The sequence below is a fragment of the Monodelphis domestica genome, chromosome 5, assembly GCF_027887165.1.
Source record: "Monodelphis domestica isolate mMonDom1 chromosome 5, mMonDom1.pri, whole genome shotgun sequence".
Lineage (NCBI taxonomy): Eukaryota > Metazoa > Chordata > Mammalia > Didelphimorphia > Didelphidae > Monodelphis > Monodelphis domestica.
The window spans coordinates 92848788-92875089 of record NC_077231.1 but is presented as its reverse complement, the minus strand read 5'-3'; the positions used below and the strand labels follow the sequence as shown (position 1 = coordinate 92875089).

The window sequence follows — 26302 nt, the reverse complement described above, 5'->3', positions numbered from 1 at the left end:
AGACATAATTGGCTTCCTTTGCTTTGAAGGGTTCTCTTCATATAAATACATCCAGTGGTTCCCTGTGGGAGATGCTTATCTGGACCCTGGTATCTCCATCATAAGCCTTGGGCCTCTTCTCAATGATAACATCACTCATTCTACTCTCATAGCTTCCCTCAAACATCAGCCTTCTCTGGATGACTCACATCTTTCCTGTCAGTCCAGACCCTTCTTCTAAGCTCCCTGTTTTTAAAAGCCTAGTATTGTTCTCATTTGGATAGCCTGTTCTCAATTCAAATTCAACATATCTAAAATGCCACGGCTTCCCCACAAAACTGCTCCTCCTGCTTCATCTTCACTATTTCAGTTAACAAATGGATCAAGTCATTGAGATTCAAAACCTTATCTCTTGTTTCTCCATCATCTCTATAATATCCTTTTCTCCTTCAGAATCTTTGTCCAGTGAATCTCTTCCTCTTCCTTCCCACAACTGTCACACTAGTTTGTATATGACTGTATGCCTGGTTTATGACCATCATCTTCAATAGTCCCTCGTACCTCCTGAGGGTGGAGATGGTCTCTATGCATTTTATGAATGATCTAAGACAGCGCTTCCACCAAGTCACACTTCTGTTTCAAAAACATTCCCCCACTACCTAGAGGGGTTGCAATGAGACTCCTCAATCTGTAACAAGACCAAGATTTAACCAAAAAGGTTCATTCCTTCCTTTGGCCTCACCCTTCTTTTCGCACCTCCCTCCTCCAGATGTCCATCTCATCTACTGACAGACTTTCCCCTGAAGCTAGATCTTCCTCACTTGAACACTCAGGGTAATTACTACCTATAGAATCTATCTGCTAATGAATCATTTCCTTTTATTCTTTTGAAGAGTTAATTCAAACCAGTTATTTAATTTTTCAAGCATCTAAATCACACAGCCCAACTAAAATCTCTTTGAAGGAAAGGTCTATGCCTTAAGACACTTAAGTGGTGCTGCATAATGTGGGTTGACTGGACTGATCACACACTATATTCCCTTCATTGTCTGAATCCTCCTAATTGTTGTACTTTAAAAACTAAGATGTCCTCTTTTTCATCTTAAGACAATACTAAGTAGGTACATAATTGCAAACTTTTACACAGTCCCGATCTTAGGGAAAACAAATCCCAAATCTAGAAGCAGTTGTACTGGTATTGAAATACATCTGATTTGCTTCCATTTTGTCCCTGGCAATGGTCTCAGGTTAAAACAGAATATCTGTAGGGTACACATTATAACAGGATCAAGCATTAAACATTTAGTTAGGAAATTTCATGTCAAGAAATCCTACCAAACCAATACCTTTCCTAGATGTGGTGGAAACCTTCTCATGTTATGACATTACTAAGTAGTTATTAACATAATCTGTCAACATTAACTAAAGATTAAAATATTTAAGGCAACAATTCTACAAATAAGAAAATAATTGGAAAGAATATGATGAACTCACTAGGTTTAATTCAGAAGCAATGCTGAGAGGCACTCTCTTCTCTACGGATGTATTGATTTGCCATCAACTAACTAGAAACATTGCAGAGCCAATTCATTGAGAGCAGGCTCAGTTTTACTGAGCCAGGAATTGTTCAAAATCATCAATATTATATGTAACATACTCATATAATATTACCTCATCATGAAATGAGATACTATTTATAAAGTGCTTAGCTGTACAGTATCTGGCACACAGTAGGTCTCGAATGCTTATTTCATTCCTGTTCCCTTCCCCTCCCCTTCAGGTTGCAAAGAACCTTCCAGCACATCAAGAATCAAATAGATCAGGATTCACAGGCTCAAATTACTGACCAAGGGAGGGACGATGATGTGGAAATTTCGGAGGTGCATATTCTTGGGACTCCGAAATTCAGGAGCAAAAACATCCACAAGCATTTTGAAATACTCTGTGCCTTCTGCAGAATTCCGTGTGTGATCACTGAGGACTGAGTCCAGCTGCCTAAAGAAAGAGGACGGTGGGGTAAGGCTGAAAGGGAAACATGTAACTGGCTCCTGCCCCTAAGGAGCCAGAGATATTAATGAACTTCTGCCATCATCACTGCTCACGGGCTTTAAATCTGAGAAGGGCACACGGGATCCTGTCAGTCTCATAGAGAAAATCTGAGCCCCATTCTGTTCTCAGGTCAGGCTCTCCAGTATAAGTGGCAAGAGGGAAAGCAGCTCCAGAGACTGTCAAGCTACCAACCAACACCTGGGGAAGACTTTCATGTATCTTCTCCCTGAGCCCTGGCTCCCTCCTGGTGACCCCCTCAGATTCTCTGGCTGCTCCTCCAGCACTGGCAGCACTTTTACTCATTTCCTCAACTCCCTGGGCCTGGTGGAGAAGTCTTATTCTCCACAGACATTTCCATTACCACTCATGACCTCTTCTCCTGTGAGGTTCATTCATTACCCTCAAGATTCAGATAGCTGTTATCTACCAAATCCCAAGACAATCTCCTTCCTTTCTTCCTCAATGAGGTCAAAGGCTCACCCTGCAAAGAGCAGAGGCCCATGCTATAGTGCCCAGGCTTCTTTTCCACTCTGAGCTGGCAGAGAAGTGGGAAGCGAGTTCCTTCTTCCACTTTATGTCTTTACCTAATGATACCAACTAGGTTGTTTCACCCTCCTTCTTTCCCATGACTTCTCTTACTAAGGTATGACAGTGGCCTTGAAAAAGCTGTACTCTCTGTAAATCAGCAGACGAGCTTAGTACAAGCTGGGCACAGAGCAGACTGAGATGATACAGAATTCAGGTATACCATGAGTCAAACTCACATCACTCTCCCCTAAACAAAGACTATTTACAGGGCATGTTGATTATCCTTGTACCCTGACGTGGTTTTATGGGAAGGGGCAGCTATTTCAAGTTACTGCTGAAGAAGCCAAGTAAAGAGAGAGCCATTATGTCAGTGACTTTGACTTAGACCAGCCAAGGACCACTCCCTTTTCCCCAGATAAAATACCATATAGACAATATATACATTTTGGACATACTGTATGATGTGTTATATAAGATGATGTCAACTACCACTAGATATAAGAAGGGCACTCATTCCCATAGCCAAAATTTCTGCCCAAAACATATCCAATTTAGAGATCTCTGCTGTGACAAAATTATTTGACTCCAAAAACTGGAACAGTAAAAAGATCAATTTTCCTCAGTTAAATATTTAGCAATCCCATTTTCTTCTCTTTAATCTTAGTCGTTATCAGAAAAATCAATTCTAGCCCAAAGTTCTAGCAGGAAGCAGAAAGAAATAAAGTAATAATCTCATGAGAGAGTTCCTTCTTAAACAAGTATTAAAGAGTATAATTTTCCTAGTCCATCTTATGGCTAGTACTAAGAAAAGTGGCCTGTAATTTAATTATGTTTTTTTGTTGTAAGTGATTACTAGCTCAAAATCAACATTTTTTGAAACAAGTATGATTTGTTTCAGAAAACTGTCTTAAATTTCATCTTCAGAGCAAACTTTCCAGTTCCCTTTTTGCTGTTTGAGCAGTTTTTACCCTAAGTACCTTTTGTAACCCCCAAGCCCCATTACCTTGCTGCTTTGAGTGTTTCTTCTGAAAGCCCTTCTTCTTTAACCAGCTCTTCAAAATTTACAATATCTTCGAGATCAGGAACAAACCTATAGTAAATCATGTAGGACTGTCACTAAAATTGATAACATTCAATATATATACAATGTGGTTCAAATAAAAACTATATAAAAGTACAAGTGATTCCTTTACATTGTAAAGTAACTAGGCACTTGACCTAAAGATGCAGGCACAGCTATATCAAGTGTAAAATTGGATCTGGGAGCTTGATAAACAAACTGTAATCCTGACCCCCAAACAGTCTATCAGGAGCAGCCTGTGTTCTATACTACCTTATAAAATTAAATTAAAAACAACCAAAAGGAAAAAGAAAAATTTTTCAGAGATGATGACCCTAAGGGTAACAGAAAAAGCAAAGAATGTATAAGAAGCAGCAGCTTCTCTCCTGTAGTACAGTTCCAGGAAAGCAAAATTCAAATGGTGCAAATAAAAAAAGGGTAAATATACATGTGTGCATCAAGAGAAAAGACCGAAGAGGTCTATCCCATACCTGATGGCATTGCTGCTACAATGGAGACCACCCGACCTGATCATTCGCACATAGCCCATGGCATTACCTTTAAAATGACAGAGAAAAATAATTAATTAAATAAAATTTTAAAGATAGAATAAAATGACAGAGAAAACCAATCATATGCAGTGACATAAGGATGTCACCAAATCTAAAGATAAAGATGTGAGCGGAACTTCACAATGCTCCCGGACAAGGCCTACAGTCATTCAGTTTCCATTCAATATAAAACATAAATACTTCCACCTTCCAAGATTTCCAATTAAGTCAAATGTGCCAGGCTTCCATTTAAGCAACCAAAGGACAGAAATGCAGGAACTCCAGAAATCATACATGTACATGTCTGAATGCCTGTGGATGAGGGCGGAAGCTAGTGTGTGGGGATGAATGAGGGTAGGGGGTACATCCAAGATCTTTAGTCTCATGACTATTCCCTCCCCTGGAGCCAAAAGAGATCACAAGCTTACACAGCGCCTATGGGACATAGCAGAAAGAACATGGGAGTCAAAAGGCTGGGTCCTGAGATGTGTGGCCTCTGTGGTTCTCTCAGTCTCTCAGGGAGGAAGGAAAGGAAGCCCTCTAACATCCCTTCTCAAACTCAAACTATCATGAGCCAACGTTCAGCAGCTGTCTTTTAAAGTCTGTTCCAGAGCTTTATCACCTCTTAAATTCACAATCACAGATGTTGAGATGTCATCCATAGAAAGGATAAAATGTCAAGACTACAGCCTCCTGTCATACAAAAAGGTCTCCTCCAAACACAACTGTTACTCTGTAACAACATCTCATTTTGTTGAAATGGTATTACAAACGAAAGGTTCACAAAGGTACCTTAAAAGCTGGCTACTCAGATCCATTAGTTTAATTACAGAAGTGAAGCTGGCCTATAGTGACTATGTTCCAGGATACACAATCTCCAAAGCACACATAACTTTGCAAAACTCAGTTCAACAAAGATGTGGGGACATCTGCTCTAAGCCCAGCAAGGGGAGGATGGGAGAAGGCATTAACACTCAAGACCCCAGCATACAAAAAATCCACCCTAGAACAGCATATGACACCATATAAGCAAGAGTGAGAGATGTGATACAAGAAAGTTAATGACAATTCTAAATTTCTTATGGCATTGACTGACTCCTTTTAATTTCTTAACATTTTATACAGATATATGTATACATGTATTTATGTATGCTTAAACAAGGTGTCCCCAAAGTCTTTGCACTAAGACTTTTGGACCACCCATCTATTTCTGGTCAGTACCTACGATTTCACTAGTCTAGATAAGCTCCCAGTGCAGCATTTCCTTCTAAGACAGCAGCCCAGTAACTCCTTTACAACATATAGTCTCTAAGAGTTGCCTGAGGCACTGAGAGGCCAATTGCCTTGCCCAGTCATGTACCCAGTCGCCTCATGTCATGAGGTGAAACCTGAGCCCAGGCTGTCCTGACTCCATTGGCCTACCAGCCACTAGACTGGTAGTTTTCAAATTATTGGTCTCAAAACCCCTTTACACACCCCAAAATTACTGATGACTCCAAAGATATGGGTTTTATCTACTGAAACTACATTAGAAAATATTAATTATATGTCAAAAATCAAATGTCAATTTACTGCATTAGAAATGAAAATGGGTAATTTTCTAAATATTTAATTATTTAAAATGATAATCTATTACAAGTTAACATAAAATTTTTCAAGAAAAATAAGTACATCTTCCACAACAAAAAAAAATTTTGTTAGGAGAGTAGTGCAGTTTTACATATTGTTTAACTCTCTTCTATATATAATAAGACAGTAGGATTCTTATTTCTGCTTGTACATACATTCAATCTACTGCCATATGTTGTTTTGGACTAAGGACAAATGAAGAAAATCCAGCCTCACACAAATATATGGCTGGAAAAGGAATAGGCACATCATGTCTTAAGTTTTACTATGAAAACAATTGTGACCTTAGGGACCCCCTGAAAAGGTAAAGGATGCCTCTAGAGCCTCTAGACCACACACTGAGAAGAGATGCACTAAAGAGCTCTCTCAAATGTGCAGTTGTATGCATACATGTGTATTTAAAGAAATACATTACATATAAATATATATTACATATGCATGGGCGGCTAGGTGACACCATAGTCTGTAGAGTGCTGGGCCTGGAGTCAGGAAGACTCATTTACCTGAGTTCAAATCTGGCCTCAGGCACCTCCTAGCTATGTGACCCTGGGTCCTCTTGGCCTCAATTTTCTCATCTATAAATTGAGTTGGAGAAGGAAATGGCAAATCATTCTAGTATCTTTGCCCAGAAAACCCCAAATGGGATCACTGAGTAAGACATGACTGAACAACATAATACATATAAGCCTATCATTTAGAGCGTGTACACACATAAACACACACACAAAATATTCCATTTAAACTTCATATAAGTCTATCAAGTGACTGTTCAACCCCATTTTCTAATATGTTCAGAGGATCTCAAAAAAAAATGAAGTGGAGTTCTAGTATGATCACTATAAGATATCCTATATTAAGATAGGTTCCTTTAGATAAAATTGGCAGAAATAAAGCGCAAATCTTGCAAGAATGATTGATTCTGATTTCACAATAATTCTACTTACCTATTTGGCTGATCAGCTGTCGAAATTGATCCAGGTAACTCTGTCCATCTGGTGTTATTCCAAGTTTTCTGATTCCTCTATTGAATTTTTCTGCTCTTTCAAAAGGATACTAGAGAGACAGAGAGAGAGAGAGTGTGTGTGTTTTAGGAGCACCTTCATAATAACATAAAAGTATTTATCCTTATTGCAAATACCTACAGATTTTTCACATAAATTCCAGTCTGCATTCCAATTTGTTTATAGGTTTTATCCAATCCAGCAATCAATCAATAAACATTTATTAAGTCGCTACTACTTGTCAGGCAATGGACTAAGTGCTGGGGATACAAAAAGAGACAAAAGATAGTCCCAGCCCTCAAGAAGCTTACAGTCTAATTTACTAAATATCTATATTCCAGGCATTGTACAAGCCTGTACTGTACAACAATGAGGGGACCAACAAATAAGAGCTCAAAAATGTCTTGTTTGAAGATGGTACTTGAGACAGTGGCTCCACAAGTCTGAGATGAGGGTATTCCAGGTGTGCAGGACAGAGTATAAAAACCACAGAGGCAGGAAATAGAACACTACAGTACAGGAGAAGAAGGAGGCCAATTTGGTTAGAGGACTACAATGTATAATGGTGAGCCATGTACCAATGGCCTGGAAAGACAAGCTGAAGCCACAGAGGGCCCCTAAATGCTTCATTTCACTGTACTTTTATAATCAAAAGAAGACTTTTTTTAAAGGGGGAAATGAAGGAGTCTGATATTAACAACTATCTTTCTTTCCTCTGGTAAGAGTACAGAAGGGTCTCGTGTCCACAGGGGACACATTCCAAGGCTCTAGCCCAGATGGCTAGAACTGTGGATATAAATGAACACTTGCTGATCCCATATAAATGTGCTATCTCTCCCTGCTCCCACCCCTTGGCTTGGGGCTCCTCAACCACCCCACCACCACCAATACACACAACACACACACACACATGTGCACATTAACACAAACACCCTAAAAAATGAAAGTAGAGGCAGGAAAGACTTTCACTGGAGGTAGACCACTGCCACAAGTGGACTTCCATAGTATTCAAGGAAGACCTCCAGAGCTTCTAGATGACCATGGAAAGCAAAGCCATGAATAAAGGGGCCCTACTATAATAGTAGTAGTACTCTCCTTAATTGTATGTTCCTCATCACCATGACTATGTCCAAATAGCTGAAAAGCCTGCCTAATGGTTAAGAAACAGAACCAAGCCCTCTTCTGGGGGCATGCTGGCTTCCTAATCCTAAAATGGCAGGCAGAATAGTCTTGGAGGGCAGGGCCTCACCAAAAGCATTCATTCCCAAGTCACAGGCATCCACTGGATTATATATTGTCACCAAGTAGGCAATGGGTTTTTTCTAAAGGTTAAAGGTGATAAATTCATTTTGGAATACCAATTAAGACTTCATTTTCCATGAATGAAAGAACATGATCCCACAAACTTCACTGACCTTCATTTAGGGATGGCATTCTCTTTAAAGTAGCCTCCGCCAAAACTTTTTATTTAATTTAATGCCATCTTTTAAGTGCATATTTCACCATTCTATTTTGGTTTATTGCTCTGATAGTCACAATAATCACCCAATACAATGAAGAGCATCATTAGGATATTACATTTCCAACAGATCTTTATAAACTGCCTACTGTACCTGTACTTTAAAGGAAATCTATGTTTGGTCCAAGCCTGTGATGTCATGATAAGTATGGAAACTCCCTCAGCCAATGCAGATCGATCAGCACCTCATCTGTTAACTGATTCTCAGAGAGTCATCCTGAGTAGTTTCATGACTTGTTTAATGTCACAAAGCCAAGATGTGACAGAAGCAAGGCCATGTACCCACATCTCTTCCAAGTACAAGGCCAGGCTTTCTATCCATTGTGCTTCCAGGTTGCCTCTGAAACCCAATCAAATGATCTTAAAAATAACACATATGTATAACCTACCTTGTGGTCATTTTGGTCCTTAACTTCCCTGAAAAATCGGATATCTTTGATCAATCTGGATTTGATGTGTTCATCATACATAAACTGGCTAAATATATAGAACTTTTTTCTCAAAAATTGATAGGTGAAATTAACCTGTTAAAAAATTAAAATTCAAAATTAGAAAACAAGATGTAATATAAAAGTACCTCGAGTACAAGTGCCAATAGTCATAATTATAAAAAGGTCATGGAGTGGGGGGTTGGGGGGAGAGAAGCTAATGATAATGATGCTTAAGAAAAGAAGATCATGAGCATTATTTTTTAAACCCTTACCTTTCTTCTTGGAATCAACACTGTGTATTGGCTCCAAGGCAGAAGAGTGGTAAGGGCTAGGCAATGGGGGTCAAGTGACTTTCCCAGGGTCACACAGCTGGGAAGTGTCTGAGGTCAGATTTGAACCTAGGACCTCCCATCTCTAGGCCTGTCTCTCAATCCACTGAGCTACGCAGCTGCCCCCAATGAGCATTTTTTAAATGCACAGAACAGGAGGTTCAGAAGTAGACAAATATGCAGAAGAGCTTTGAAAAGAGTACTGAACTCATAATTCTTTTTAAAACTGTAATAGACTGGCTTCATGTACAATCTTCTATTTCTGTTCCTTTCCGTATATGAAAATTCTCAAGTATGCTGATGTCAGTGAAGTTTATTTAGAATACCAAATACCATAAAAAAAACAAACAAATAAAAGATGATTCAATTGTTTTTAGATACGCTGAGTTTGAAGCAATTGAGGTCACAAGAGAAAAAATCAAGGCTAAAAACCAACTCAAATAAAATCTGTAGGTAAAAAATAAAGGCCCCACCACACCAAAATAGTTATAGCAATCCTTTTTATAACAGTAAAGAAATGGAAATTGATGCTCATTGATTGGGGAATGAACAAATTGTAGTCAAAAGACCAAACAAACAAATAAACAAAACCCTAACCTTGAATTCTGTGAAATTTTAATTAACATATTATGGTTCTGTTTTGGTTTGGTTTTTTTCCATTAAGAATTAGGGAGGTAGGAAGAAGAAAAAAAAATGCCTGTTAATTTAATTTTTTTTAATTATAATAAAAAAAAAGCTTGGCCTCAAAGAAGAGGATGTAAAGACATTTTCCCACATTTTCTTGGCAGAAATGAGAGACTATAGGTATAGCACACAAAAATTAACATTAGACATTTTCAACATATTAGTTACTTTTCTGAGATTTTCTTCCCTTTCTTTTATTCTCTGAGGCTGGCTCTCTGGAAGTAGAGAGGAAGAAAAATGCGCTGGAAATTACAGATGATGTTAAAACAAAAGATATCAAAAATTTATTGTGGAGAAATACATACTTTTTTGAAGATAAGATAGTCAATGGTATCTCTAAGGAAGAAAAAGGTACTAAAAGCTGAGGTCAAGAACCATTCTATTTAATATTATCAAATAGTACTAGGTAGTAAGTAACCTATCAATATTTACTGACTTATTTTAACTCTTGTAGGTTATGGCTAGCACAAAGTTTGGAGATTTCAGTTGTTGAAACTCTTCCCTCTCCTTTAGTCACATCTAACAAAGAGTCTTTGCTCTAAGACTTTTCGTTATATTATGTATACTTACCTGAAAATTTTAATAAGGGCAAATGGAAAACTCAAACATCTAAATTACATAATAGCTAATTAACTACCAATAACCACATTAACTATTCTTCATAGCTAGTAAAAATGTCAAATTAAATGCAGGAATTAAATCTGTGAAAGGTGTGAATTAAAGAATGTTTTGCAATCATACTAATTTTTATGAGCACCCAAACTGATAAATTGCCAATAAAATTACAAAAAGTTTATTTTAATGACTTTGTAAAGATAAGTTTCAATAAGTTTACTATTTGTATATGCTAAAAATCTATGCATTTAAGGACTTGAGAGAGGCCACTAGATAGCAGACTGATAAGAGCACCAGGCATGGAGTTAGGAGGACCTGAGTTCAAATCTGACCTTAGACACTTCCTAGCTGTCTGACCCTGAGCAAGTCATTTAACCCTGATTGACGAGCTCTTGCTGTCATCTGTCTTAAAATTCATACTAAGACAGAATGTAATGGTTTAAATATAAAGTGCTTGAGGATGCTTGAAAATCATTAGTTTCCTTAGATACCATACCATCTCCCAAGTATCTCATTACATTGTACAATAATGAAAATATTTTCAATGCAAATGAGGAATTCGTTACACCAATAAAATTATAAATCCAGAGGGGAAAAAGTAAAGGTGCTTACTGTTGTGTTCATGATTCCTGTGCCATGGGTACGGATTGAATTTGCAATGTGTCGGATATTAATAGTATTCAAATGCTTGTTGTTGCTAGTCCGTTCAATGAATATCTGAAAATAGAGAGAGATTTATACTTAATCAACAAATCAAACTGTGTAAAGGGAACCCCTTCTTCCCAGGGTTGTGAACTTTCTGTTCATCCATTAGCATGAGCTGGAATGCTCCAAACAGAGATTTGATTGGCTTCTGAGATGTGACAGACCAACACACAGGGAAAGGAGTAACATGGAGAAAGAGGACTATAAAAATGAGACCGTAGAGGAGATCAGGCTCTTCTCCAGAGGTCTTTGTCTGGGGTCTTTCTGCGATTTGGCATTGGTGGCTCGGATGAGCAGAAAGTTCATGACACTGGGAGGAAAGGGTTCCCTTTACACAATACCACACTGCATCAAACAGTTACCACACACAAGGTAAGCAGAAAGGTCTGGACAACTTAAGGTTTTTCATTGAAAAGGCTTCAAAGGAGAACTTAGGAATCAACGAGAATTTCTTTATTAAGCAACCATTAAATGCCTGGTACTGTGTAAAGGGCACCCTGGCATAAAGCAGCCTTTCCCAACAAGAAAGAAGAATTTACATCATAACAATTCTCCCCTCTCTAGGAAACATCACTATTTTCTAATCCCTGCCCCAACTCACCTGATTATTGAGGTTGTAAAGATATCGGGACACAAATACATGAATGTTTCTCATGATTTCCAAAACATCCAGACCCTGAAATTCAATTCATTTAGAAACTATATTATCAGTGACTTGAGACAAAAAATATTATTCACAAGTTAATCTATCACACAATCTTGACTAGACAGTGAACCACTGCCTCTATCAAAAGCCAGCTACAGGGCAGCTAAGTGGCAGAATGGATAGTCAGGCTTGGAGATGGGAGGTCTTGGGTTCAAATGTGAACTCATACACTTCCTAGCTGTACAACCCTGAGGAAGTCACTTAATCTCAGTTGCCTAACCCTTACTGATTTTCTACTCTGGAACATCACTTAGTATCAGTTCTAAGATAGAAGGTAAGGGCTTTTTTAAAAAAATCTACAGGGGGCAGCTGGGTAGCTCAGTGGATTGAGAGTCAGGCCTAGAGATGGAGGTCCTGGGTTCAAATCTGACCTCAGACACTTCCCAGTTGTGTGACCCTGGGCAAGTCACTTGACCCCCATTGCCTAGCCCTTACCACTCTTCTGCCTTGGAACCAGTACACAGTATTGATTTCAAGACAAAAGGTAATGGTTTTTTAAAAAAGAAATCTAGCTAAGATGATTTTCTGGTTATATGGCTTTAATCAACTATTTAAAATCTTAAAGAACAGCAATTTAATCTCTCTGCAAGACATGCCCAAAGATTACAAAATGTCCTTTAGATGAAGACAACAAGCAATCATCTTCTTATTGGGACTTAAGGACTATGACTTAACCTCTGGGTAGTTATGTCAACTGAGGGAAAAACATCTGAGTTCCTCAAAGAAGCTGATTCATGAATCCCTCTCCACATCCTTCTCTCAGCCTTAAGGAGATTTAAGAAATGAACAGAAGAAGAGGTGCCCCTACTACTATTAAAAGGTTTTTCTGCACCTTCAAACACAACAGACAACTGGTCAGATCACCAAAGATTCCTCAAGAGGTACAAGTGTTGATTGGGTGTAAGAACCCCTCATTCATTAGCAATTGATCCATCTACCCCTTCTGTCCCAGAGGCTTTCTCTGTAAGAGTAGATTTCCTGATAAGTGCTCACAATAGTACTTCTCTCCTTAGCAAAAAGCCTACCCCTCCTGACAATGCCAAAAGATAACAGGGCAAAAGATACAAAAATAGTTTTCTCTGAGTCAGTAAAAGTTGAGTAGAAAGCTCTCTGGAAGGACAGTCCTGGATCACCTCACCTTTGCAAGAACTAAAATGTACCTCTGAAGGAGGTTTCCTTTGTAGATTGGCCTGGCTTTTTTGTAAATCCAGGCAGAACCAGGCACTACTTGCTTACACAAATTATCAATTTAATGTATCTGAAAAAATAGAACCATTCATACAAGAGAACAAGAAGACCAAAGCTCCAAAATTCTGACCCTGGGAAATGGTGCCATATTCACCAGGCTCTAAATGTTCCTTCCTTTAGGCAACAAAAGTATTCCTCAAAAGTATGCATATTCAAATAATTTTTAAAATTTTGTGGGGGAGGCTGACATGAAGGAACTTTCTGGTGAATCTTCTAAAGCTGATCATTACCCTCTAACTCATTATTTTCTTAGAGTGTTTAGAGTGAGGCACGCCTGAATTTACTAAGCAAATTCACATACACAAGAAGTAGCATTTGTCATGTGCTACACACAGACTCTACCTGCTCCAAAGTCTGGCTGGGAAGATGGGCCTCTGTCATAACCAAGCCATAACGCTGAGTTGCTAAATTTCTCATTTCGCTATAAGTGGCCCAGTCATGAAGAGCGACCGTCGTCAGGTTGTAGAAAGTCTTGTCCAAATAATGTGTTACAAAAGCTAGATCAAAAACAAAACAAAGCCAGAGCCCATTTGGTATTTAAAGAATCCTGAATGCTCTAAGGAGGGGGAAAGCCAGGAAGAAGGGAAAATCCCATCATGCCTCTGAAAGTGAGCTCTGGTCCTTTCCAATAAGATACTAAGAGTTAGAGAGTAGACCCCAAGAAAGAACTAATGTGGAAACAAGGTTCTGCATCCGGTTCTTTACAGCTAAGCCCAAAAAAGCCCCCGAGTGGCCTGAGTAACCCATGGAGGGGATCTGAGAACACACCTCTGATGTCGATAAAGCGATTGAAGAAACGAATGGGGTTCAGAGAGAAGAAAAGGGCCAGATCTTTCATGCCGACTCTGAATGGATTCCGGTCATCCAACTTGAGGTGGGTATGCACAGACAGACGCAGGTCCTTCTCTATCTCTCGGCATAACTTCTCCAGCAGGTGCTGCTCAGATAAATGCCTTTCATCACACAGTGACATTAACAAAAAGGTGCCCCCAAGGGCTCCACTTTGCTCAGAAGTGGAGATAATAAATATGTACAGGTGAACAGAGAGAATAAGTCAGAATGCCATGAGACAAAGCCTCATATTTTACTGGGAAAAAGAGAATTACTTTGTTTGGATCCCTTAACTAAGGTTTTTACACAGAAAATGCCAAAGTAAGCACTGTTTTTTACTGTTACTATTTGTATTACTGTCCTTACAAGTTAACTTAAATGTACATAATAAAAAAGATGCATACACAACATTAAATGCTTTCTAAGTATACTTAAGCAGAGAACCTCGACTCCCTTTGCCATTAGTCCCTATAAACTGTTAAAAATCTACAAGGAAAGAAGTTTAATCTTATAAATTTGAGTCTTAATATAGAAACATTGCTAATAACCAAATTCTTGCAGCTGCACAAATCAACTTTCCCCAGTCAGAATGGTAATTAGTCTAATAAGGTATTAAATAAACTACCTTCAAAATATATTGGTATAATGAGGGATTTTATTCCTCAACCTATTTTGCCCCAAAAATTTCAGACCAAAACTTAAAATCCAAATAGATTCACAATCACTAAAGAAATGTTCGCTTGATGAAATTTTCCAAGAGATTTCCAGGCTAACAGAGAATTGCAGAGCTACAAAAAGACTAATGAAACCATTTTCACTTCTCTTTAAAACTGCAATTTGGTGATTTTATCCTATTGAAAGCTTGCTTTGACCCAAAAATGTATACAAACATTGAATTCCACATAGATATTTTCTGTCTTTCGGACGATATGCAATTACCTCATTTAAAATGTCCATAATCTCCTTGTCATAGCAATTCAGAAGGATTTCATAAGACTCCAAATGTCTTGCACATACCATGGCAGGCACACAGTCCCGTAAAGCACTGAACATATACTAAGAAGAAAGAGGAGTTACTATATAAAGAAAAAATGAAATGTCATAAGTCTCTCACATCACAGGAAAGAAAATATGTAGACTCAATTCAAAGGATGGCCTATTCTCCCAATTTTCCTTCCTAAAGATTCCTTCAGCTACACAACTATTTTCTATATTGAGAAAACTTACCATAGATTCTTTTTCCCTATTTTAATTTTAAACGAGTTGACTTCCAAAATGAAATAGAGTAGGTCTAAAAACTGTTTTCATGCGTAAATGATTTCTAAATGACTATTGTTCCCAATACAATAGTGAAATTAAATTAACTGAAATGAGAACAAATAAGGGTAAACGAAAAGGAATGAGGGAATTATTCAAACTATTTTAATTAGTAAAACTATTAAGACTTAGTCCATGATTGCTTCATTACTTCATAGTACAAAACACTAATTAGGAATCTACTTTTAAGATGGCTCAGTAATAGTAATAATTTGTTACTTTTTTAGTGAGTGGCATGTTACCCTAAATCAGTCACTATTCTCTTGACCATTTCGTTGGTTCTTTACTTACATGTAATCTAGCTGCATCAACAGCATTTTCATACACATCATCTAAATAAATTGGAAAGACAGCTCGATGCCAGTATAGGAAACAGCAATCACACTGTGTTCGAACTCTATAAGGCAAAGCAATAATGAGTGGTCAAAGAAATTGAAATTATTCAAGACAACAATGAAAGGAATGAGGTTCTAAGATACCAGATCATTGGGCCAGGAAAAAACTCAATACCACATTCCTGAAACACCTTATGAAAAGCTCTTTAGCAAATAAGCTTTAGTTTTATGAGATATTTGGCAATGGGCTCAAGTGCCTTTCAAAAGACAGAGACTAACAAGAAATGTCTTTTTAAGATTTAGTTAAACCTCTCACTAATAACTTGTTAAGGATGCTTTACTTAGCTGTGTTGCTCACTCTCAAGTTAGAATGCTAAACCTTTTGAAAAATGGGTCAAGAGATCACTATCACCTATTTCTAACACCTGTCAAAATGCTTTTTTCATCTAATACAGCAACAAACGACTAAGCCTCCTTCAATAAAAGAACACAAAGGTTAGTTGCCTCTTATGATGGGAGTTAAAGGGCATCAATTACCAAAGGAATGAGCTACTTCCCAACTTCAGCTCCCTCAGTTACAAACACAAAGTATTCATGATTGTTACCTGAACCCAGAGAGGAGATGAATACCAAATGTAAATCTGTCATGAACCTAATTCATCAGGGATCAGGTAAGTTCTTAAAAAACACACACACACACACACATAAAGCCCATAGAATAAGGCAATTTATATGGAAACATTTCCAAGAACACTTGGATTCACTCTGCTAGCCACATCCAAGGTAATATTTTTTTTTATGAGTTGCATAAAGTCTCATCTTTAAATATAGGGGAAAAGATTAAAAAATCCACGGTCCTCACACACTGCCACAAGGAAAGAGAGAAGTGTTAACAAGGCACAAGTTCTCAACTTCTGCCAAGTTCTGAGCTAGGAAGGTTAGGAAAAGGACTTCTTTTATTCACTAGATACATCTGATTCATTTTCCACTCCCAGTATATCTGCTGCTCACCTTTCTCTAAGTTCACTAATTAGATCCAGTTTTTTCATCACTACTTGGAGAGGGAGAAGTTCTTCATCCTTAAATGTTTTCTATTGGGGAAAAGAGAAAGAAGGAGCCAAACAATGGCTCACTGTCATCATCACCATCGCCTTCCAGATTGGTTCTGAATACAGAGCTAGACTGTCATCAGAAAACAGGCTGAGGAGAGAACCTACCATCTGGGTGCCCACACTCAGGGCCAAGGAAAGGATGAGGCGCCTCTGACGGGTGCTCGGCCCATTGAGAGTGTTTTCAGCCAACACAAGGGCAGAGAGGACATCAAGGCGCTGCTCACTATACTTCTTGTCTGAAATGACTCTTTTCTTGATGAGGGAAAATGGAAAAATGGGAAAGAGAAGTTTGACTTTTGATGCAACAACCAAAGGACAAAAGATCACATGCTACATGACCATTTTCAAATACCAAAGCAAGTAAGGTTCCGAATCAGTCTATTGAGTTTGACTTTTCCTTCTTCTTTCTAACAAATATTCCCTGACTTGAAAAATAATTTACTGATTTGAAAATTACATTTACTAATGGGTATACTGGACTGGAAAAGTGCCCCTTAATCCCCCAGCGACTCACCCTGAACCTCCTCCTCCTCCTCACAAAGCTCACCAAATACCCCCCAGTCTCATCATCATGCCATCTCACAACTGAACTCTCCTTTGCATGTGGTTTCCCTACATGAGAACATAAGCATTGTAAAAACAGAATGATCTTGCTCTCTCTCTCTCTGAATCCCTCAGGCTCAGCATGATGCTAGACACACGGTAGGTTCTCAATAAATGCTCTTCCATTTCATCCCACTGTTGTCTTGTGCTCTTTCCTTGTTTCAAGTCTTCCACCAGCCTAAGCCCTCCCTTGTAACAAAGCAAAACAAGGATAGCCTGACATTCCTTCAGCATTGTTGGGTGGTGCTGGGCACAATACTTCAGCCAGGCTCTGCCAGGAACAGACAACCCATCAAACATGCTTCTACCCAAACATTCCTCCAAAAGTCAAAATTGTCTTTTAATGCAATCATACTTTAAACTATTAATGCATGATTAATTGTTAATAGAAATAATTATATGATTTTAGTATAAATATTATATACTAATCATATATTTATAATGTACTTATATAAAGTAATATATTATATATTCATATATTACTATTATCTACTAATTATCTATAAACGCACTATTATATCATTATATCATACATCACTTTCAGAAAACAGTTGAGCCTAAAATTGTGAATTAGCACTAAATTAAAGTAGTATTACCTTTAAGTTTGTGTTGGGAAGGTCAATTATTAAGCCAACATGATTTGATGAATATGACATATAAACATACCTTGGCCACAGAAATAGAATTAAGAGCTTGATGCTGAAGGTGCTGGGTTATATGTGAAACAGAATCAGCCACCACCATACTTCTCCTGTAAAAGGTATGTTCTATTGCCTTTTAAGAAATAGAAAAAAAAATTCATATATTTATTTATTTATTTATTCTGTGTGCCTGCTTTTGATTAAAATGCTTCTCTAATGATTGCACTGTTAGACTTTAAAAGTACTTTTTCAACAAGAAAGAGGAAAGGACCTACTTGTACAAAAATATTTATAGCAACAATTTTTGCAGTGGCAAAGAACTAGAAATTGAGGGCATATCCATCAACTGAAGAATGGTTGAACAAACTGTGGTATATGTTAGTGATGGAATACTATTGTTAATATAAGAAGCGATAAGCAGGATGATCTCAGAAAAAGATAGAAAGATCTGCATGAATTGAGGCAGAGCAAAATAAGCATAACTGAGAGAACATCATGCACAATAATTGCAATATTATATGATAATCAACTGTGAAAATGTGGCTACTCTCAACAATGGAGACAATTCTGAAAGATTTATGATAAGGAATTTTATCCACTTCCAGAGACGGTTGGAATAGGATGGATGCAGATCAAAGCACTTTCACATCAGTGTATTTAGAGTTTTATTTTGGAGTTTTTATTTTGTATGATTATGCTCTTACAACAATGACCAATATGGAAGCATGTTTTGCATGATAATACATGTATGCCCAGATAAAATTGCTTACCATCTCCAGGAAGGGAGAGGCAAGGGAGGAAAGGAGATAGTTTGGATCGTATAATTTTGGAAAATGTATACTGAAAATTATCATTATATGTAATTGAGAAAATAAAATATCTTTGAATTTTTTTTAAACAGTAATTTTTCTCCACTGGCTCACTGAATTATTTCAATATTTTCAACATTGATACATCAAACGATATTTATTTTGAAATGCTTATATACTGAAATAAATCTCTTTTTTGGTTTCCTATTTAGTCATATGCATACAGTATTGCCATTTAGTATTGCTTTGCCAGCAAATGTTTATACGAAATCCATTTCTGAGTAAGTTTAAAGGAAGGGGACTAATTCACCCACACTCAAGGTCTAGAAAAAAAAAGGAATAATTATGTGGTTTAATAAAAAATTTCACAAGATATATAATATTGTGAACATAAATTCATTTTCCTAAGTGATACTTGCATTTCCTCTAAAGGAAACATCTGAAAAAGAACCAACATAATTCTGCTTTTATTTGTAAATTATTAAAGAAGAATTGGCTTGTTATATGTTTTCAGAAGGCCAAGCAACATTAAGAAAGGGCAACTTCTATTTTTAAAAAAAGGTGTTTCCAAAACTGTAATGACATAACGTGAGAAACGCATGTGAGAATCTTTTCATTTTCTCTCCTTAGAAACCAGTCTACTGTGACTAAAGCTCAATGAGAAAGGCCTCAAAGGAAGACAAAATGCAAGAATTATTCAAGATACATCTTCAAACCACATGTTCTTCCTGTTTGCTGAAGCAAAGCTCCAAACACCACAGGCAAAGGAGGCCTGACATCCCAGTTGCCTTTCCATATATACCTGCTAGAAAAAGATGAAGGAGATTCTCTTCCAATGACATAACAACTACCCTGAGGCCTCTTGCTCAGACCCACAATCATGACCATGGCATCACTATATCATGGTGGTAGGCCTGAATTAAAGCAAATCAAACCAATACCCATGATTACCTTGCAAAGGCAAACTCAAAAACATGATGGCACAAGGGGGCAGCTAAGTGGGTCAGTGGATAGAAAGCCAGGCCTAGAGACAGGAGATCATGAGTTCAAATCTGGTCTCAGACACTTCCTAGCCCAGACACCCTGGGAAAGTCACTTAGCCTCTATTGCCCAGTTCTTACCACTCTTCTGCCTTGGAACCAATACACAATATTAAGTCTAAGGCAGAAGGTGCGGGTTGTTTGTTTTTTTTTAATGATAGCAAAAGGATTTTTAAAAAAACAAAAATATCTTAAATTTCCAAGAATAAACAAACGTTCCTAAACAAAAAGGTGACTCAAACCAGTTCACAGTTTTCCTTCTCTGAATTTCTCCTCCTACTACAAGTACTTTAAGGAGGCACATTACATACATACATGAGCAATCATTTAAAATCAAGTTTCAGGTCATTAGTATCAACATGAAGGCTTGGGGTTGGTTTATACCGTGGCTCCCACATCATCTTGCCAAGGAGTATTTGTGTCCAGGCCTTTTTCCAACAAGCAACAAAGAAGCTCAAGGAGGCATTAAAACCTTTGGAGATTCCCCCTAGCTATCTGTCACTTCTGACAGAATGCAGTTATGTCATCCTGAAACTTACCTTGAGCAGTTCAATAAGTCTGCATAATGCTTTGACTGAAGTTTTGGTCATAGGCTTCTGCATTGACATGTACAGATTCATTGTAGTCTTAATAATGGTGCTAATGCTGTATGCATATAAGAAACCCTGCAACCAAGAGAAGGCTATTTGAAAACCAACAACATGGAGAATGGTTTAGCTTTACTCACACACGAGCTGTTTTCCAAAAGTTTAATTCTAAGTAGGTTGTTTCAAACATTGTGGGATGGTGGGAAGCATTAATTGGGACCGGAGAACTTGAGTTCAAATACTGGCTTCTCTAGTTATGACCTATGTAACCTCAGGCAAAGTTACCTTATCTCTTCCCCTAATCTGTCTTCCAAGGTTCTTTCCAGCTCTCAATCTATGATACTTTGAGCCTACCTACTCAGAAAGCATTTCCCATAGAAACAAAACCTAAACAGATCCTCAAAGTCCCACACTCAGCACTACCAGGGCCTGGTCTTCCACCCTCTCCTCTCCTCAGACACCAGACAGCAGGAGCAGGGACCTCCAGAGTTCCTTCCTGGTGTCAGTGACTCCTAAGGATGAGAGTGGAAGAGAAGACTAGAAAATTAATGTGGGCCAAGGGGATGGAAGTAAAGCACTGTTATATGTTTTCAGAAGGCCCAATGAGGTCTCCTACCAGCATAAACTCTCAAAGGCATGACTCCAAGGAGATGGTTCTGTCTCTTTCCTTCTAGGGTCCTCAAGTACCGATCTGCTTGTTCACCAATATTAATACTTCCAGGTTTGGTTTGGTTTTTCCCTTTCCTGGCCCACTGAGGTACAGAAGGTATGTCACAGCTCCCATCTTTCCAGACTACCTCTCTCTGAAGCAAATACCCAAGATGCTTGAAATTGGCCAAATATCTTTATAGTTAGTAACTCAAAGAAATAAAGTTAGCAGAGTAAGATGCAGACAGGCCATGTTTAATATGTATTTGCTGAGCTGAATATGCTTCCAGATGTTTTGTTTTGTTTTGTTGTCACTTAGACAACTGTGGAGAAAAAAAGTCCTCACATCAAGATCATGGTAGGTTCTGGGTACACAAAGCCCTGAAATAGGATGTATGTAGATCTCAAGGGAAAACTGGTCATTTTGTTAAGGGTGCCAGAAGGAAGGGAACAATTCTGGGATAAGAAACAGAGACTCTGGGAGAGAATGCCAGTAAGAGAGAGAGCCATGAGCCTGAAGATGCTGCTGACAAGGCAAGAGCTAAGGGGAGAGAAAGGAGATTCCACACCTATTTATAATTCTTTCCTTTCTTCTGCCAGGTTCCATTGATAACCAGATTACATTGTTTGGCCAGTTTTATCAAATAAAATGTTACTATTCTTTTCCAAAGACTATCTAAGCTCATATACATCCAATTTTCAAAAGTTTTAGACAAATAACACAAAGTACTTCATAGAGGACAAAATATATGCTACCTGTATAAAAACACTGCATCTGTTGGTGAGGTCCTCAGCAAACTTATCCATTCGTTGTTCTTTAGATGAAATGGCTTCCATTTTCATCATCCACGAGCTAACAAAGACGTAGTAAGACTGTACATCTCTAACAAAGAAAAACATTGTGTGTTTAGATGTGATCTTCCCTCAAACTTTTACAGGAGACAATTAACTTTATAGATTAAGCATTAGTATTCTGATATTAAGATTTTCTAATAACAAAGGATAACTCAGTAGTAAAAGAACAAGCATAACATAATTAGTTATCCTATATGAAGTTAGCAATAAACTTTGTCTGCTTTTTAAGGAAGGATAAAATGGATAAAAGGAAGCCTACCTGAAATAGTTCCATTTTTATAGGGTATTAAATCAAAGGAGCCAACATTAAACCTATCAAAAAATAAACCAATAGATCTAAAAGGCCAATTAGTCCAATTAAAAAGAGGAAGAGGAGAGATCACTAGGTGGCATAGTAGATAGCATGAGGCCTATAGTCAGGAAGATCAAGCTAAAAAAAATCTAGCTTCAAACACTTACTAGCTATATGATCCTGGGAAAGTTACTTAACCTGTTTTTCTCTAAAAACAACAACCAGGGGCATCTGGGTAGCTCAGTGGATTGAGAGCCAGGCCTGGAGATGGGAGGTCCTGGGTTCAATCTGACCTCAGACACTTCCCAGCTGTGTGACCCTGAGCAAATCACTGAACCCCCAGTGCCTAGCCCTTACCACTCCTCTGTCTTGGAACCAATACACAGTATTGATTCCAAGATGGAAGGTAAGGGTTTAAAAATATAATAAAATAAAATAATAACAACAGCACCTACCTTCCAGAGTTACTGTGAAGATCAAAGGAGATAATATCTGTAAAGTGCTCAGTACAGTGCCTGGCACATAGTAGGCACTTTGTAAATGCTATTATTTTTATTAAAACAAATTTCTCAGTCAAAATACTCTTTAGGGGGCAGCTGGATAGCTCAGTAGATTGAGAGACAGGCCTAGAGACAGGAGGTCTTAAGTTAAAATCTGGCCTCAGATGCTTCCCAGCTGTGTGACCCTGGGCAAGTCACTTAAGCCTCATTGCCTAACCCTTACCACTCTTCTGCCTTGGAACCAATACATAGTATTGATTCCAAGATGGAAGGTAAGGGGTTTATAAAAATAAAAAAATAAAATACTATTTAATTCCACATCAAAACATCCACATAATTTACTGATCTTTATAATCTAATTTAAACATATGATCATGCATCATAAAGTTTTATTGGGTTTTATTTTGGAGTTAACCATATATTTTTATTTTTTAATGTATAACAACATAATATGTAGCTAATAATAATACACATGATTTGTTAATATGTATGTTATATAATACAATATGCTTATGCAAGAGAAAAAAATAAAATTCTCCTCTTTTTCCTGAAAGATTCTACTGTTAATACCTCTTTCTGATGATGAGTAAATTAAAATCTGATGCCTTCTTCCTTTTTCCACATTATTGAGAAAGTCAATATTACATCTAGAAATAGACAACATCTTCCCTATTGAAGCCCAGCTCTTTAGACAGCTTGAGGCACCTACTTGGTGAGTGACTGGGCCTTTTGTTGTAGAAAAGTGTCCCTGTGTGTCTTAATAGCATGAAGGCTTTTTTTGTCCAAGAGTTTGGCAGCAGCTGGCATTTTCTGGATCAAAAAGTTATCAGCAAACCAAATTATATTAGCAGTTAAAGTGATGGCTGGAACCTGAAATGTTGAAAGTGAGAGGGACAATCAATAAGCATAGTAGGCAGGAAAGCACATGGGATCAAAACCAGCACAAGGGGCAATGAGGTTGTTTCCCATAAAAATCCACCCCCAAGCAAGAACCATGACATTAGTTAAAATGAATATTTCTCCAAACCACATCCCTGGCAGCTACATTCCAGGGGTCAAGTATCATAACTGTCATCCAAGTAAGAATACTCTCTGGCAAATAATTCCCATCTAAATACCAAGAAAGATGATAAAGTCCTGGCTCTATAAAACACACAAACTAGAAGCAGTTTCCTGGGTACCAACCCGCTTGAATTCCCTTTTGCACTACTATAAGAAAGAACTAGTGAGAGATGTAAGTTCTCAAGGCCAGAGAAATCCTGATCCTGCAGTCTGAAGTAAGCTCCAGAATCTTATGCACCAAATCTCAGAGAAGAAAGGGAAGCAGATGTTTTCTGACCTATTTGTGTCCATTTCACCTGGAAATAATAAAAAGCACAAAATTCTTACCTTCTTACAAATGTCTAGTAGAGATTTATAAAATTTTTTATCTACAGTCCGAAAAATCTGGAAGTGCAGCACAGAAAGTCCACAAACTCCCACATATTTGTCTCTCTGGTCAATTTCTGATGGTTCACCTTGAAAAAAACAGTGACCAACATAAGGGCAAGGAGGGAAGGGAAGTCATCTTTATTTTTATTTATTTTTTTTAACCCTTACCTTCCATGTTTAGAATTAATACTGTGTATCAGTTCCACAGCAGAAGAGTGTTAAGGGCTAAGCAATGAAGAGTAAGTGACTTGCCCAGGTCTGAAATTAGATTTGAACCCAGGACCTCCCATCTCCAGGCCTGGCTCTCTATCCACTGAGTCCCCTAGTGGTCCTAATGGAAAGTCATCTTTAAATCAACTCTCCAGGTAGCACACAAAAGATCTGATTTCATCAGGAAAGGTAACTCTGAGTGTGGAAACTCCTTCCACCAATGCAGATCTCAACCTGACTTAAGACATAGTATAGTTCTGCCTTTTTTTTCCAGACTTAGTCTCCCAATCTCAACCAAGCTGGAAGTGTAGCAGACTGACACCACTGCTAATTGGTACAGAAACCCTGATCTGCTCCATTTTCGACCTTGACTGGACCTCCCCACCCCACTCTTGCTCCCAGGGTTCACCATACTGGTGCAGGTTTTGGTGCATTTAGTAAGCTTTCATTCTCCCACAGCTCAGAACTCCTGAGCTTCTCCAGTCACAGAGACTACAGGGATGCCACACCACTACCAGCCACTAAAGAAGCTCTAAGGAGTTGCTTGAAACAGAGAGAATTGAGTAGAACTAAAATGATTTGCCAAGGGTCATATGACTAGGAAGTGTTAGAAGCAATATTTGAACTCCAAGCTTCTTGCCATCAAGCCCAGCCCTCTATTCTGCCTTTGTAGAAAAGGCCAATCTGATAATAAACTCAATGGGTATTTTGCATTACCAAGTTTGGCTTCAACGTTTGCAAAAATTGTGCGTATACTATGTGCAAATTCTTCAGCAAAAGTGCTATTCTTTGACACAGATACTCCTCCATTAAGGGAATCAAACTGCTGCTCTATACAGGCCTAGAAAGGAAACATGTACAACAAAGTAAGACCTATTGATTATGAGATCCCATTACAAAGTCAACAGAATTTAGTAAATAATCAAATTCTAAACTCATCATTTCAGGGTATCACAAATTTAAATGCAATATAACAGATTTTAAGATCAGTGCCAGCACAGCACCAGTTCAGGCAGATTCTGATCTGTGGGAAAGGCTTCAAGGATGAACTAGCTGAGGATCAGCCTAGCTGAGCTCTTAGAGGATAAGCACCAGAAAGCTGACCACTGGATTATGAGTTTTTGGTTGTTTTTTTTTTTGGCCATAATGACAATTGCAATGGAAAATATTTTCCATATTATTCTAGACTTATAAAAAGTAAATTTTTATTTTCTTTAAATTGTTTTCCCAGATCAGTTACAGAGATTAAGAATGTCCAACAAACTGAGTAATCATGTCAAATTATTAATGATTAATTAATGCTCATAAACTTTCTAAGTATCTTGAATTTAGCAATATGTGTTACATGAAAAACTATGACAAAACTGTTACAAGGTATAAGCATACAAACTCTGCATGGGTGTTACAAAGGCCTTGTTTTTCTTTTTCTTTTCCGCAGCATGTGGGTAAGAAAAAAAAAGGGAATAAGGACAGACTAGTGAAATACAAAGGTTGTCACTGAGGCACCCAAAGGAAAAAGAACAGAAGACAGACCAGAACAAAGGCCAAACAAAGGAGCTCTGAAAGCTACAGACTGACTTATAAGATACCTAAATGGTAAGTTCACTGTGAGATCTGCAGTTTCATGTACAATCCTCTTTTTTTCTGCTTTACATGTATGCAGAGATTCATTTTACTTCCAAAAAGAAAAGGAAGATAATAAGTATTTCCATGGCATCTATTATATGCCAAGTACTGTGCTAATTTTTATAATTTTTACAAATTATTGCCTCATGTGATATCTGATGCATAAGTTCAGAATAATTTATTAAATGTATTATTATAAGAATACTACATGTTCCTTATGGAAAAATTAAACTAAACATTTTATTCTTAAAAAAAATAAAATATGGCATACTTTACTATTGGACATCCTACTTCTCTCACTAAAAGACAATCTTTCTGTCCTTCAGATTCAGGTTTAATCATCTCAGTTATGTCTGATTCTTTGTGATCCCATCTGGGGTTTTCTTGACAGAGATACTAGACTGGTTTCCATTTCCTTCTCCAGCTCATTT

The 26302-nt window shown here is 37.8% G+C and overlaps 1 protein-coding gene across 1 annotated transcript in view; it reads right to left on the bottom strand.

The window, feature by feature from the left end:
* Window positions 1-26302, bottom strand: part of WASHC4 (WASH complex subunit 4) — a 54190-nt gene that overhangs the window by 6865 nt on the left and 21023 nt on the right. Inside the window, exons 11-29 of the mRNA XM_001365771.3 lie at window positions 24963-25086; window positions 23994-24121; window positions 23314-23474; window positions 21714-21840; window positions 20262-20387; window positions 17899-18006; window positions 16735-16881; window positions 16529-16608; window positions 15474-15579; window positions 14805-14921; window positions 13803-13971; window positions 13377-13531; window positions 11682-11756; window positions 10988-11092; window positions 8706-8840; window positions 6741-6849; window positions 4108-4174; window positions 3560-3646; window positions 1827-1974 (exon numbers count right to left, since the gene is read on the bottom strand). Of these exons, the coding sequence (XP_001365808.1) occupies window positions 1827-1974; window positions 3560-3646; window positions 4108-4174; window positions 6741-6849; window positions 8706-8840; window positions 10988-11092; window positions 11682-11756; window positions 13377-13531; window positions 13803-13971; window positions 14805-14921; window positions 15474-15579; window positions 16529-16608; window positions 16735-16881; window positions 17899-18006; window positions 20262-20387; window positions 21714-21840; window positions 23314-23474; window positions 23994-24121; window positions 24963-25086 (2274 nt within the window). The remainder of the gene's footprint in view (window positions 1-1826; window positions 1975-3559; window positions 3647-4107; window positions 4175-6740; window positions 6850-8705; window positions 8841-10987; window positions 11093-11681; window positions 11757-13376; window positions 13532-13802; window positions 13972-14804; window positions 14922-15473; window positions 15580-16528; window positions 16609-16734; window positions 16882-17898; window positions 18007-20261; window positions 20388-21713; window positions 21841-23313; window positions 23475-23993; window positions 24122-24962; window positions 25087-26302) is intronic.